The sequence below is a fragment of the Branchiostoma belcheri genome, unplaced genomic scaffold, assembly GCF_001625305.1.
Source record: "Branchiostoma belcheri isolate BF01 breed outbred unplaced genomic scaffold, Haploidv18h27 scaffold144, whole genome shotgun sequence".
NCBI classification, from domain to species: Eukaryota; Metazoa; Chordata; class Leptocardii; order Amphioxiformes; family Branchiostomatidae; genus Branchiostoma; species Branchiostoma belcheri.
The window spans coordinates 617,644-630,886 of record NW_017802869.1 but is presented as its reverse complement, the minus strand read 5'-3'; the positions used below and the strand labels follow the sequence as shown (position 1 = coordinate 630,886).

At 47.1% G+C, this 13,243-nt stretch overlaps 1 protein-coding gene across 1 annotated transcript in view; it reads left to right on the top strand.

The window, feature by feature from the left end:
* LOC109464956 (inter-alpha-trypsin inhibitor heavy chain H3-like) overlaps positions 1–13,243 on the top strand; it is a 35,107-nt gene that overhangs the window by 10,582 nt on the left and 11,282 nt on the right. The window contains exons 4-10 of the mRNA XM_019762075.1: positions 7,122–7,282; positions 7,496–7,606; positions 8,716–8,915; positions 9,720–9,931; positions 10,532–10,678; positions 12,280–12,424; positions 12,954–13,139. Coding sequence (XP_019617634.1) covers positions 7,122–7,282; positions 7,496–7,606; positions 8,716–8,915; positions 9,720–9,931; positions 10,532–10,678; positions 12,280–12,424; positions 12,954–13,139 — 1,162 coding nt within the window. The remainder of the gene's footprint in view (positions 1–7,121; positions 7,283–7,495; positions 7,607–8,715; positions 8,916–9,719; positions 9,932–10,531; positions 10,679–12,279; positions 12,425–12,953; positions 13,140–13,243) is intronic.

Below are 13,243 nucleotides of genomic sequence, written 5' to 3'. Positions count from 1 at the left end.
CCCCCCCCGAAGCCTCCACTAGTGACAATCTTATCATCTATCAGGACACCAGTGAATCGTTCTAATTAAAAGTTGCTGAGCTCAGCCAACCTGTTCAACAGTTGTACTCCCTCTTTCCCCCGCCCCGTGTTTAGTCAGAACTAGTCTGTTTTTACTTTACCCGAGCAAGAAAAATAAACAGCATCTAAACACGGGGATGTGACGGGTGCAAGTCAAGCCTTAGCGGACACGGCGCAACATTGTGGGCAGAGATTATATAGATCCACCGGGATTTCAACTTGTTACATCCTAGCTAGGGGGTCTCCAGTTCAACTGCAGACATGCACGTATCACTGGGGTATGGGCGACATTATTTTGTGTATCCCTACAACTAGACGCGTTCTTTTATCTCTAGACCTTCCTGGTAACCGGTGTCGCTGGCGACATGTCCTACTGACGGTTCTCGGTGGATCACCCCCCCCCCCGACCCTGACCTTTAGTGGCATTTCCCAAACCCGCTCACCTGGTATAAAAGTCACGCACTCTTATTCTTAACCTTATTCTTATCCTCTTCCGGTGCTGGCGTTAGATGGATTATTGTTATTGTATGTGCGGGAGTTAAAGTAGAGTTGACTTGACTCCGCTGATACTGTCTTCCGACTTGACTTTGGGTTTTCGGAATTCCGGACAGGGCCTCACTCGAACGCAACGCACCGCGTCACAGTGGAGCTTCTTACAACATAAGAAAGTCTCATTGGTCAGACCGCTAATCGCCCTGCTACTATTGGTCGAACCGCTAATTGTGTGAGGCATCCAGAATCGGTCTAATTCCAAACATCGACTTAGAGATTGCCACACCTCAAACATTATCAGATGAACCACATCTAAACCCTTTTCCTCTCCCGAGCTAAGTTTGAAACTGCCGAAAAGTCACCTTGCCGACAAGATAAAATAAAGTCAAGAGTACCTTGAACCTTTTCGCGGCGAATCAAAGACTCGAATTCAGAAGTCATTGTTTGTTTTTGAAAACTTTTCTTTTCTCTTCAATGTGCGGTATGGGCGAGTTAGTGTTGAAAGTACCTCCCGACAGGAAGCATGGCAGAGGGCCAGAAGGCCCGACAGAGATTACATGTGGGGCGCATTTCCGCGACGGCGAACTCTCAACCTTTAGACGTAAACATGTAACACAAGGCCAATGTCGGGCGCTGATTCGGCGCTTTTTCTGTTCATGACCTGCGACAGAGACAAGAGCTACAACTTTCCTCACCTAAACATTCCCTACAACAGAGATAACAGCTTTTCCTGACCTAAACATTCTCTGTTGTGGGGAGAAGCTGTATTATAGTTTGTAGTTGGGGGCAGGTACGGCGTTAACGGTGTCTTGTTACATCTTATCACTAACGATGTTCAATAGGACAGTTCCAGGATAGGGATATTGGTGTATTACTGTTTCCCAATGTTCTTGTAGTGGTTCAGTAAAATGCACGATTCGCGGTTTGCATCTGGTCTTAGTCACGTCGGTCGCTTCCGCTGTTCCAAGAAACCTCTGATCTAAAAATCCCATCTGTAAACCTCAAGTTGGACAGGATCTATATAAACCACCCTTCAGCAAACGTGCCAGCCGTGAGTCACGTACTTCCGCCGCTCGTGATGCGGCATGTTAGTCGGACATCTCCGGGTGTGCATGGGGGTTTTGCGGCTTCCTGTGTTTTCTTTAACCTGACCGGTATCGTGTAAACCCCTGTCCAATTCTGAATGAAGTCGTGAGGTATAACTGCATTTTGTTGGCCTGACAGAACAGACCCAATCATCAACATCATGTTTTGTAGATCCGCTTATGATCGGATATTAGAAGAAAACGCTTTTTCGCCTTGTATATAGGCTATGTGTTGGCTTGAATCTGATGATGTGACAACAATGTGACAACAATGAGGTGATAGAAGAGGAGTTCAGACAGCATGTTTAGGCGTAGGGGTTGAGAAAGATACCGAGAACTTAGGTCGCCTGATCATCTAGTACTGCTCTTTATTCAGTAAGACCTCCCCAAAAAGCGTTCAGATTTATTTGTGAGCTTTTCTCTCTTCAGAAGATTTCCCCGCCTGACGTTTGGCGCCGTATTGAAGCTTGTTCAGGTGTAAAAACTCGAGCTTTGTTCCGCGCAGAAAGTTTCAGGAACGTCTCATAAAGATGCCTGCAGCATGTCCAGAAAGGCCACTAGTGGCACAAAGTGCTTCAAGTGTTGCCCCAAGTGGTGAAAGCAACGTCTTGAGTAGGGTTGAAGTGCTTGCCAGTTGCAGTGGCGTCTACAAGGGGTCCGCGGCACGAGCCAGTGAAAGCACGAGCGAATTGAAGGAGCCCCTCTAGGAGCAATTGAGGGTGCTTCAGTCTAAAGTGAGCGCGGCAGGCACGCTACACGCCGCTGGGTTGGGTTTGCGACTCTCAAATTCTTGGAAGAAACTCTAAACCCAAGCTGAGGTGGAGACTGGTGTTGCATNCGCCAGTACTTATAAACGTAAGAACCACTGACGGGCCGTGAGGAAGGGGTAAACTTTTGAATGGGAAGGATTTGTGCAACGCCACTTGGCAGAAAGGTGGTCCAGAATGTTTGCCGGAGCATGGGCTACTTTAAATTTGGCGGCACAGCCTTTATTGTTATTTTGCAGACGATTAGCCATTGGGGGCTAAGCAGAAGAACGGGGGCAAAGCAGAATTGCGCCGGGGGCGTAGAGGAACGACGGGGGCGAAGCAGATTTTTGCGGGGCGAAGCAGAACGGGGCGGGGGCGAAGCAGAACGGCGGGGGCGAAGAGGAAGGAGTTTCATGGGGGTGAGCTAGGGGTCTCCAGTTCAACTGCAGACATGCACGTATCACTGGGGTATGGGCGACATTATTTTGTGTATCCCTACAACTAGACGCGTTCTTTTATCTCTAGACCTTCCTGGTAACCGGTGTCGCTGGCGACATGTCCTACTGACGGTTCTCGGTGGATCACCCCCCCCCCGACCCTGACCTTTAGTGGCATTTCCCAAACCCGCTCACCTGGTATAAAAGTCACACACTCTTATTCTTAACCTTATTCTTATCCTCTTCCGGTGCTGGCGTTAGATGGATTATTGTTATTGTATGTGCGGGAGTTAAAGTAGAGTTGACTTGACTCCGCTGATACTGTCTTCCGACTTGACTTTGGGTTTTCGGAATTCCGGGTAGGTTCTTTACTCCAACGCAGCACACCGCGTCACAATGGAGCTTCTTACAACATAAGAAAGTCCCATTGGTCAGACCGCTAATCGCCCTGCTACTATTGGTCGAACCGCTAATTGTATTAGATATCCAGAATCGGTCTAATTCCAAACATCGACTTAGAGATTGCCACACCTCAAACATTATCAGATGAACCACATCTAAACCCTTTTTCCTCTCCCGAGCTAAGTTTGAAACTGCCAAAAAGTCACCCTGCCGACAAGATAAAATAAAGTCAAGAGTACCTTGAACCTTTTCGCGGCGAATCAAAGACTCGAATTCAGAAGTCTTTGTTTGTTTTTGAAAACTTTTCTTTTCTCTTCAATGGCAACACTCGGCATCTGCGAGTTAGTGTTGAAAGTACCTCCCGACAGGAAGCATGGCAGAGGGCCAGAAGGCCCGACAGAGATTACATGTGGGGCGCATTTCCGCGACGGGCGAACTCTAAACCTTCAGACGTAAACATGTAACACAAGGCCAATGTCGGGCGCTGACTCGGCGCTTTTTCTGTTCATGACCTGCGACAGAGACAAGAGCTACAACTTTCCTCACCTAAACATTCCCTACAACAGAGATAACAGCTTTTCCTGACCTAAACATTCTCTGTTGTGGGGAGAAGCTGTATTATAGTTTGTAGTTGGGGGCAGGTATGGCGTTAACGGTGTCTTGTTACATCTTATCACTAACGATGTTCAATAGGACAGTTCCAGGATGGGGATATTGGTGTATTACTGTTTCCCAATGTTCTTGTAGTGGTTCAGTAAAATGCACGATTCGCGGTTTGCATCTGGTCTTAGTCCCGTCGGTCGCGTCCGCTGTTCCAAGAAACCTCCGATCTGAAACTCCCATCTGTAAACCTCAAGTTGGACAAGATCTAAACCACCCTTCAGCAAACGTCACGTACTTCCGCTGCACATGCTGACGGATTTAAAGGCCCGGTCACACTGGCGGAACTTTGCTGGAGCGTTGCTTGAACGGTGAATAAAATTCATCACCGCTCGAAACCGCTCACCACCGCTAAACAGAAGTTGGCCCCCGTTAAGGCCCGGTCACACTGGCCGAACTTTGCTGGAGCGTTCCTTTAACGGTAGGGACGGGGGCCGAATTTCGACAACGCTCGTCACCGCGCCCAAAATGTGGGGAAAAAAAAATAAAAACACGGGCGTTGACTTAGCGGTGTACCGCTGAAGCCGACGTTGCTTTAGCGTTGGTTTAGCGGTAGCGAACGTTGGTATAGCGGTGACGCAAGCGTTGGTATAGCGGCGTTCTGCGCATGCGGTTTAGCGGCATACCGCTTGTGACTACGGAGTTGAACGGATCGTTTTGTAGTAGTTCAAGTTCTGTTCTGTGTGTGTGGGGACTTATAGCTTTATAAACATCATTTTGTTAATCTATTCTTGACTACGTTATTTGATTAATAATGAAAATAAAACTTTGCAGATTGCAAAGTTCCCCTGTGACCCCAATAAAGTTATTGCCCGTGTGACCCTTCTTTGAACATTTTACGTGTGGCCCCAAAATAATTGCACACTAGTGCACCAATCATAGCAAGTCTCTCAGCATCCGTGGTGATACAGTTTTACTGTAACTTCGAGCAAATTCGATATAGATGAGGCCTGAACTCAACGGCAGCTCGATTCCAAATGAGCACCTGGTCCATTTCTCACCGTACTTATAGCCAAATTCTGGTCCCGCTCCGACACCTCTATACCAACGCCAAACCAAACTTCATTGCCGACATGGATCGCTGCTTCAACGCCTGAAACCGTTCCAGCAACCCCGTGTCCGCTCGTAAAACGCTTGCAACCGCTCCAGCGAAGTTTGTGCAACGTTTGTGCAACGTTTAATCGCCGCCCGGGCAACGCTGGCGAAGCAGCGGTGGTCAAGCGTTCAAGATTTCTGCGTTGGCCTAGCGGACCCAAGCGTCCACGAACTTGCGTCTAGCGATGCCAAACTTTGACTGGGCGTTGGTGGAGCGGGGGTGAACTTTGCCGGAGCGGAAAATTTCCCCCTCCTCACCGCTCGCAATATTTTGTGCAGCTCAAAACTTTCGGAGCGGTAGGAGGGCCCCTCCAGAAACGTCAGCGGTGGCCGGGCGTACACGGCGTTGCTTTAACGGGGGCCAACTTCTGTTTAGCGGTGGTGAGCGGTTTCGAGCGGTGATGAATTTTATTCACCGTTCAAGCAACGCTCCAGCAAAGTTCCGCCAGTGTGACCGGGCCTTTAAAGCAACGCCGTGTGCGCCCGGCCACCGCTGACGTTTCTGGAGGGGCCCTCCTACCGCTTCGAAAGTTTTGAGCTGCACAAAATATTGCGAGCGGTGAGGAGGGGGAAATTTTCCGCTCCGGCAAAGTTCACCCCCGCTCTACCAACGCCCAGTCAAAGTTTGGCATCGCTAGACGCAAGTTCGTGGACGCTTGGGTCCGCTAGGCCAACGCAGAAATCTTGAAGATTAACAAAATGATGTTTATGAAAGCTATAAGTCCCCCCACACACAGAACAGAACTTAAACTACTACAAAACGATCCGTTTAACTCCGTAGTCACAAGCGGTATGCCGCTAAACCGCATGCGCAGAACGCCGCTATACCAACGCTTGCGTCACCGCTATACCAACGTTCGCTACCGCTAAACCAACGCTAAAGCAACGTCGGCTTCAGCGGTACACCGCTAAGTCAACGCCCGTGTTTTTATTTTTTATTTTTTCCAATTCTGTCGTGAGGTATAATGTTGGCCTGACAGAACAAACCCAATCATCAACATTATGTTTTGTAGATCCGCTTATGATCGGATATTAGAAGAAAGCGCTTTTTCGCCTTGTATATAGGCTATGTGTAGGCTTGAATCTGATGACTGTGACAACAATGTGACAACAATGAGGTGACAGAAGGGGAGTTCAGACAGCATGTTTAGGCGTAGGGGTTGAGAAAGATACCGAGAACTTAGGTCAACTGATCATCTAGTACTGCTCTTTATTCAGTAAGACCTCCCCAAAGAGCGTTCAGATTTATTTGTGAGCTTTTCTCTCTTCAGCAGATTTCCCCGCCTGAAGATTGGCGCCGTATTGAAGCTTGTTCAGGTGTAAAAACTCGAGCTTTGTTCCGCGCAGAAAGTTTCAGGAACGTCTCATAAAGATGCCTGCAGCATGTCCAGAAAGGCCACTAGTGGCACAAAGCGCTTCAAGTGTTGCCCCAAGTGGTGAAAGCAACGTCTTGAGTAGGGTTGAAGTGCTTGCCAGTTGCAGTGGCGTCTACAAGGGGTCCGCGGCACGAGCCAGTGAAAGCACGAGCGAATTGAAGGAGCCCCTCTAGGAGCAATTGAGGGTGCTTCAGTCTAAAGTGAGCGCGGCAGGCACGCTACACGCCTCTCCAGCGCGCGACGGGCCTTCAAATTCTCGGAAGAAACTCTAAACCCAAGCTGAGGTGGAGACTGGTGTTGCATCCAGAACCGTGCTTTATCCAGAACCGTACTTTATCCAGAACCGTACTTTATCCAGAACCGTACTTTATCCAGAACCGTACTTTATCCAGAACCGTACTTTATCCAGAACCGTACTTTATCAAGAACCGTACTTTATCAAGAACCGTTCTTTATCCAGAACCATGCTCAGGCACCTTTCTTTCGCTAAGACTGTTCAGAACCAGTCCTATCACCCCAAATGCTGGTCCAACAGTAAACTAACTTATAATTGCACCTATACTTTTCTTGAATTCATGAATCTCCTTGCAATATTTGATTTAACAGTTCTAGGCCAACAGCCTACGACTAGTACTGTTCTCTCATAATGATGCAAATTTAGCACAGTGCTATTTAGTACAGCTAAGACCCGATATATACCATTTTAAGACTAATGTCGCATGAATCAGACCTTTTTGACGTTAAGATTTTTTCTTCCTTTGACCAGAAAAAGCCTGAGATCTACGCGCTGGACATCAAGTCTACCGTGACGTCACGCTACGCTAAGACCGTGGTGACGAGTCGGCTGGCGAACAAGGCTGGCGAGGCGCGGGAAGCGGTGTTCGACGTCAGCCTGCCGAAAACCGCCTTCATCTCAAACTTCTCCATGTAGGTCTGTGTGTGTGTGTGTGTGTGTGTGTGTGTGTGATTGTAGTACAGGTATGTAATATTTTCTGCACCAAAAGTGCTCAAAATAAAAGAGAAACCAAGATGTTCCAAGATTCATCCAAGCTTGTCTTTTTAGAATGGAAAGAAAGGATGAAGTTTGTTTAGTCCTGTTGCAGTGATGTTTAACGTTGGTTTGGGCTGGGTTTTTTTCAGGACCATTGATAACGTGACGTACTTCGGGGAAGTGAAGGAGAAGGAGAAGGCTGAGAAGGAGTACAAGAAAGCCGTCAGTAAGGGGCAGAGTGCCGGCAAAGTCAGCGCAAGGTGAGGACAGGCCTGGCTGTAGCCAGAACCGTGCTGCATCCAGAACCGTGCTGCATCCAGAATCACGTATCCAGACCTGCATCCAGAATCGTGATTTATCCAGACGCATGCTCAGGCACGGTTCTGGATAGTCTACGCGTATCCAGAACCGTGCCTCGGACAGATCTACGTTCTTGGATACGCGGAGACTATCCAGAACCGTGCCTGATCCTTATAATAACCCATTCAGGCACAAAACTACATAGGCACGATTGTGGATACACATGAGGCACCGTCACGTTTCTACAGCATTCCAGAAAAGATTGTACAAATCTTTTCCAGCTTATCTGCCTACAAATAAATAGCTGCACTTAATAAAGGACTCTCCCGTCCTTTGCAATATTTCCTGAGCAGTTCATGCCCGATAGCCTTCTTACATGAATGCAATGGAATATATATTAACAGTTTGATGAGAGAAATGGTTACTATGTGTATGATAGAGACTTTTTTCGGAAATGAGCCCTGAATGACTGACTCTGCTCCGTGCATCCCAATCCGCTTACCGTTCCGAGCTGACGCCTTGGCACAGGCCGCTTGATCCCAGGGAAAACAAAGGCTCAGCAGACATCGGCTAATCGCTAAAGCAAATTGGCTGAAGGGATTCAGACCACATGGAGCTTATCGCGTGCCGTTTATAACATGGGCTGAGAGGGTTCGGCTGTTCCTCGGTCTGACGGAGAAACTGGGCAGCCGGGTTTATAACGTTTGGCCTGGGCTGGTTTATAAGGAATTAAAACACGTTTTGTTCGGTGTTGTGAGCCGGCAACACCTGCAGCATCTTCAACACAGCGCCAGCGCCAGTGCTGACAGTTTGTAAAACAGACAAGTATTTCTAACATATACCTGAAAATGTCCTGAAAATATACTCCTCTGTGGTATGTTCTGCAATGAACCACTACTACTTAATATAGTATTAAGTCACCGCAGTAGTCACTCTGAAATACTGAAATGTTTGATAATCACAGTGACGTTTTTAACCATTCGTCCTTTCGAATCTTATTCTTCCTTGTCACTAATTTCTTATCCTCCTCGTACAGAGGGTTGACTTCTGCCTCTCTCTTTCCTCTCAGGCCGAAGAGAGAAAACAAGTTCAGAGTTTCCGTCAACGTGGCTGCGCAGAGCAAGGTGACCTTTAACCTTACCTACGAGGAGCTGCTGCAAAGGCGTCTGGGAAGTTACGAATTGGTTCTGAGCGTCCGTCCGCAGCAGGTGGTCAGGCATCTGAAGATAGATGTGAGGATTATAGAGACTAGGGACATTGTACTGTTAGGTAAGTTATTATCCATCTGCCTAACACTAACACTAACACTAACGGGTCAGGCATCTCAAGATAGACGTCAGGATCATAGAGACCAGGGATATCGTACTGTTAGGTGAGTTATCATCCATATACCGGTACCTAGGTAAGTTATCGTGCATCTACCTAACACTAACCTGGTCCTGAGCGTCCGTCCGCAGCAGGTGGTCAGACATCTCAAGATAGACGTCAGGATCATAGAGACCAGAGACATCGTACTGCTGGGTAAGTTATCATGCATCTACCTAACGCTAACACTTACTAACGACCGCAGCAGGTGGTGAGGCATCTCAAGATAGATGTGAGGATCATAGAGACCAGGGACATCGTGCTGTTGGGTACGTTATCATGCATCTACCTAACACTAACGGGTCAGGGATCTAATATCGTCCCTCTCAAAACAAAACTTACAGGTCAGACATCTGAAAATAGACGTGAGGAGATCTCGTACTGTTGGGTTCGTACCTTCTAGTTCTACATAATGTAACCTGTAAGTTCTAACTCTAAACTTGTAACTACCAACTCAGATTAACTTTCGTGATAGTTTGGTCTAACCTTGTTGTCTCCAGATGTACCGAACATCAGACGCAGAGTGTCAGACAACCCGCCAGTACTAACCTGTAGCGCTGTAACTAACCTGTAGCGTTGTAACTAACCTGTAGCGTTGTAACTAACCTGTAGCGTTGTAACTAACCTGTAGCGTTGTAACTAACCTGTAGCGTTGTAACTAACCTGTAGCGTTGTAACTAACCTGTAGCGTTGTTCTGTTGTCTCCAGATGTACCGAACATCAGACGCAGCGTGGCAGACAACACGTACGGAGCCGGGGAGCTGGAAGGGGCTGAGATTTCCCGCCCGTCTCCGAACCGCGCCCACATCCAGTACCGCCCCTCCGACCTGCAGCAACTGCGCATGTCTCCTGCAGGCATCAGCGGCGACTTCCTGGTCAGATATGACGTCAAACGCGACATGAGCGTCGGGGATATCCAGGTGAAAACTCTGCAGGGGAGAATGAATGAATGAATGAATGAATGAATGAATGAATGAATGAATGAATGAATGAATGAATGAATGAATGAATGAATGAATGAATGAATGAATGAATGAATGAATGAATGAATGAATGAATGAATGAATGAATGAATGAATGAATGAATGAATGAATGAATGAATGAATGAATGAATGACCTTTATTGTACAGTAACTTATGCTCCTCCTAGGAGCAGTTAATATTGATAAAGGTCTATGTAGAGTAACAGTGTTCAAGTCAGCAGGTGAAGAACGTATATTCTGAAGTATAATTAGTACACGTTTAGCATCTTTGGTCTGAAGCACTAACCAGAACATTTTAGCAATATCTTACCCTGCACTGAACTAAAGTCAGCGTAACATTAATACAGTAAAAGATGCACGGAAAAGCAGCAAAACGTTTGACAGTTTTAAAAAACATTATCCAGTTGCTTGATTACCATTTTCCTTGTGTAACATTAGACGTTATGTTCCGTTCCTCCCAGATTGTGAACGTGTAAAGAGTCATTGTCACACAGAGCCGAAGTGGTTGTAATATTTAATATGTTCCGTTGCTGGCAGATCGTGAACGGGTACTTCGTGCACTACTTCGCGCCGTCCGGCCTGCCCGTCGTGCCCAAGAACATCGTGTTTGTCATAGACCAGAGCGGGTCCATGCAGGGAACCAAGATGCGCCAGACCAAGCATGCCATGAACACCATCCTCAAGGTCTGTGAACAAAATTAAACTGTTATACAACTCAATAAGAAATTAACTTACCAGAAATTGTGGACTAAATCACCCAGTCTTCATCAGCTTTATGACCCAAGTGCTGTGGACACGTGTGACGTCAGCACTGGGTCAAAGTTCGTCGGAAGTCGGTACCGCCCTCCGTCACGGTTGAGTTAAGGTTCTCAAGGTTTGTTTGTTTGTTTGAACAATTTTCTATTCAAGGTACGAAGGGTAACTAACACCTTAACACTCCTGCAAGTCACAAAAGGAATACATTTTTGCTCATTTCTTCTTTATTCTTTTCCAAACAATTAAGGCCAACGACCTGGCCCAAACGACCAACACCATGGTAACAGGTGCTGTAGCAGACACCCTGTGTTGTAGGATTACATTATGTGGCAAGTGGCAGAACAGAGTTGGAGGCTGGTCACCATAAGCAATGTAGATGAATGTGTTTGAGTAAGAATAAACAGAGCAATAGGTTTCAATGTGTAGCACGCTATTTGTCTTCGTCAGAAGGACTATGAAATTGTCTCGCCGGATTGTGGGTGACTGCGGATTTAGCGGAATAACTCTTGAAGGCATTATTCGACGTCCATGATTTTTGGCAGGCAGATTACCGTTGTGGAGGCCAATGCCAAGTGCAAGTTTGGGCTTCGTGGGGGGTCCGTACGTCACTGCAGTGGACTTTTTTGTGTTTGTGGCTTGTTAGCAAAATAACTCGAGTATATTTAAACAGATGTTCATGATTTTTGGTAGGCAACCTACCATTGTAGAGGCCAAGGTCAAGTTCGAAAACGGGCCTCGTGGGGGGTCCCTATGTCGCTGCAGTGGACCTTTTGTGTTAGATATATAATGTACTACCCCCACCAATCTCTGCATTGATTCACATGGGGGACAGCTGTCCCCGGCCGCATCTGGTATCAATTGCTTACAATTGAGGGGCTGTCCTGTAAATACTGGGGCGGGGGAGGAAAAAGGTGGACATGCGTCAGGCAGGTCATTCCCTAAATTGTAAGGCCAGACCAAGTAATTTTATGGATGACGTCCACTGGAGACCTTAGATTTATTGCAAAAGCGCGATAAAATACATGAAGGCCAGAAAAACCTGATTAACGTGCACAGATTTGGAACATACTAACTGTGGAAATACAAAGGTTAGGATGCAAATTGAATAAAAGAACATAGTGTAACAACAAACGAAAACAGCAATAAATCTCCCCTGTTCTGATTCTTTCCTTTCATCACATCTTCTCATTACATTTTGCGACACTGTCGTAGAATAAAAAAAGGAAAAAGGAGTACAGAGATTCTTTTGTACTCTAGACCAAATTGATTTCTAGTATTAAAAAACGTTCCTTTATCTAGAACAATGTCCCTCTGACGAAGACATGAGATCTCCGACCTCTAGTTATATTTGAAAATCATTGAGAGACATTCTCACATGTGTTCAGGAACTTAACACAGTGTGGCAAATTGGTGTTCATGAAGCTAGATGCACGGCATTTGAACTTTCTGAGCTCCCTAGGCCTGCCATGTGACTCGCCCCTGCGTGGGGTCACCAATGTTGACCATTGAACCTGAACTTCCGTTCACAGGACCTCCGCGAACACGACCGGTTCAACGTGATGGCGTTCTCGTACAGCAGCACCACCTGGCGGCCGGACGAGATGGTGCAGGCCACGCCGGAGAACATCGAGTCCGCCAGGACCTACGTCAGGAGGGAGATCAGGGCGAATGGAGGTGGGTTTTAATTTCACATTGGCACGCATTTCCTCCTCATACCGATATCGCACTGTGGTATAATAGCATAGTACAGGAACAGTGCCCACCCCAGAAAACATCAAATCTGCCAGAACCTACGTCTGGAGGAGCATCAGCTCAACTCAACCGGCGGTCCGTGATGTCTTTTCCACAGACGCTTGTCTGAAGTCTGGCGTTTATTCATTTTTTCCGACCTTGTGTTAAATCATATGGGACATTGGGGCTTCTCAGGTAATGACTCTCCGCTTGCTTAAGTTTCGGTGCATCAGACACCTTCTTCATAGTGGCGTACTGCTTCTCTAGTCCGAAACTCTGAGGAAGGACAGGCTTCGGTGAGAGTTGTTACCGGTTGTGTATACCAAAAAAAACAAGAAAAACACGCGTTTTATTTTGGTAGTTACATGTTTAGAGTTAAGAGTTTACTGTCTACCGAGGAAGACCAGAGCTCTAGGTGGGAGAACTTTTGGTGTTGGATCTGAAAAGTCTAAACGTGTTTTATTTTGTGTAGGCACGAACATCAACCAGGCGATCCTAGACGCGGCGGACCTGCTGCGGAGAGTGACGGACGGGCGGCCGGACTCGCCTCGGTCTGCTTCACTCATCATCTTCCTCACGGACGGGCTGCCGTCTTCCGGGGAGACCAGGACAAAGAACATCATGGTAACCACTCATGTCATCCTATCACTCACTCTCTGTAACGCACCCGTAACGCTTCTGTTTCCCGCTTCCCTCATCATCTTCCTCACGGACGGGCTGCCGTCTTCCGGAGAGACGAGGACAAAGAACATCATGGTAACC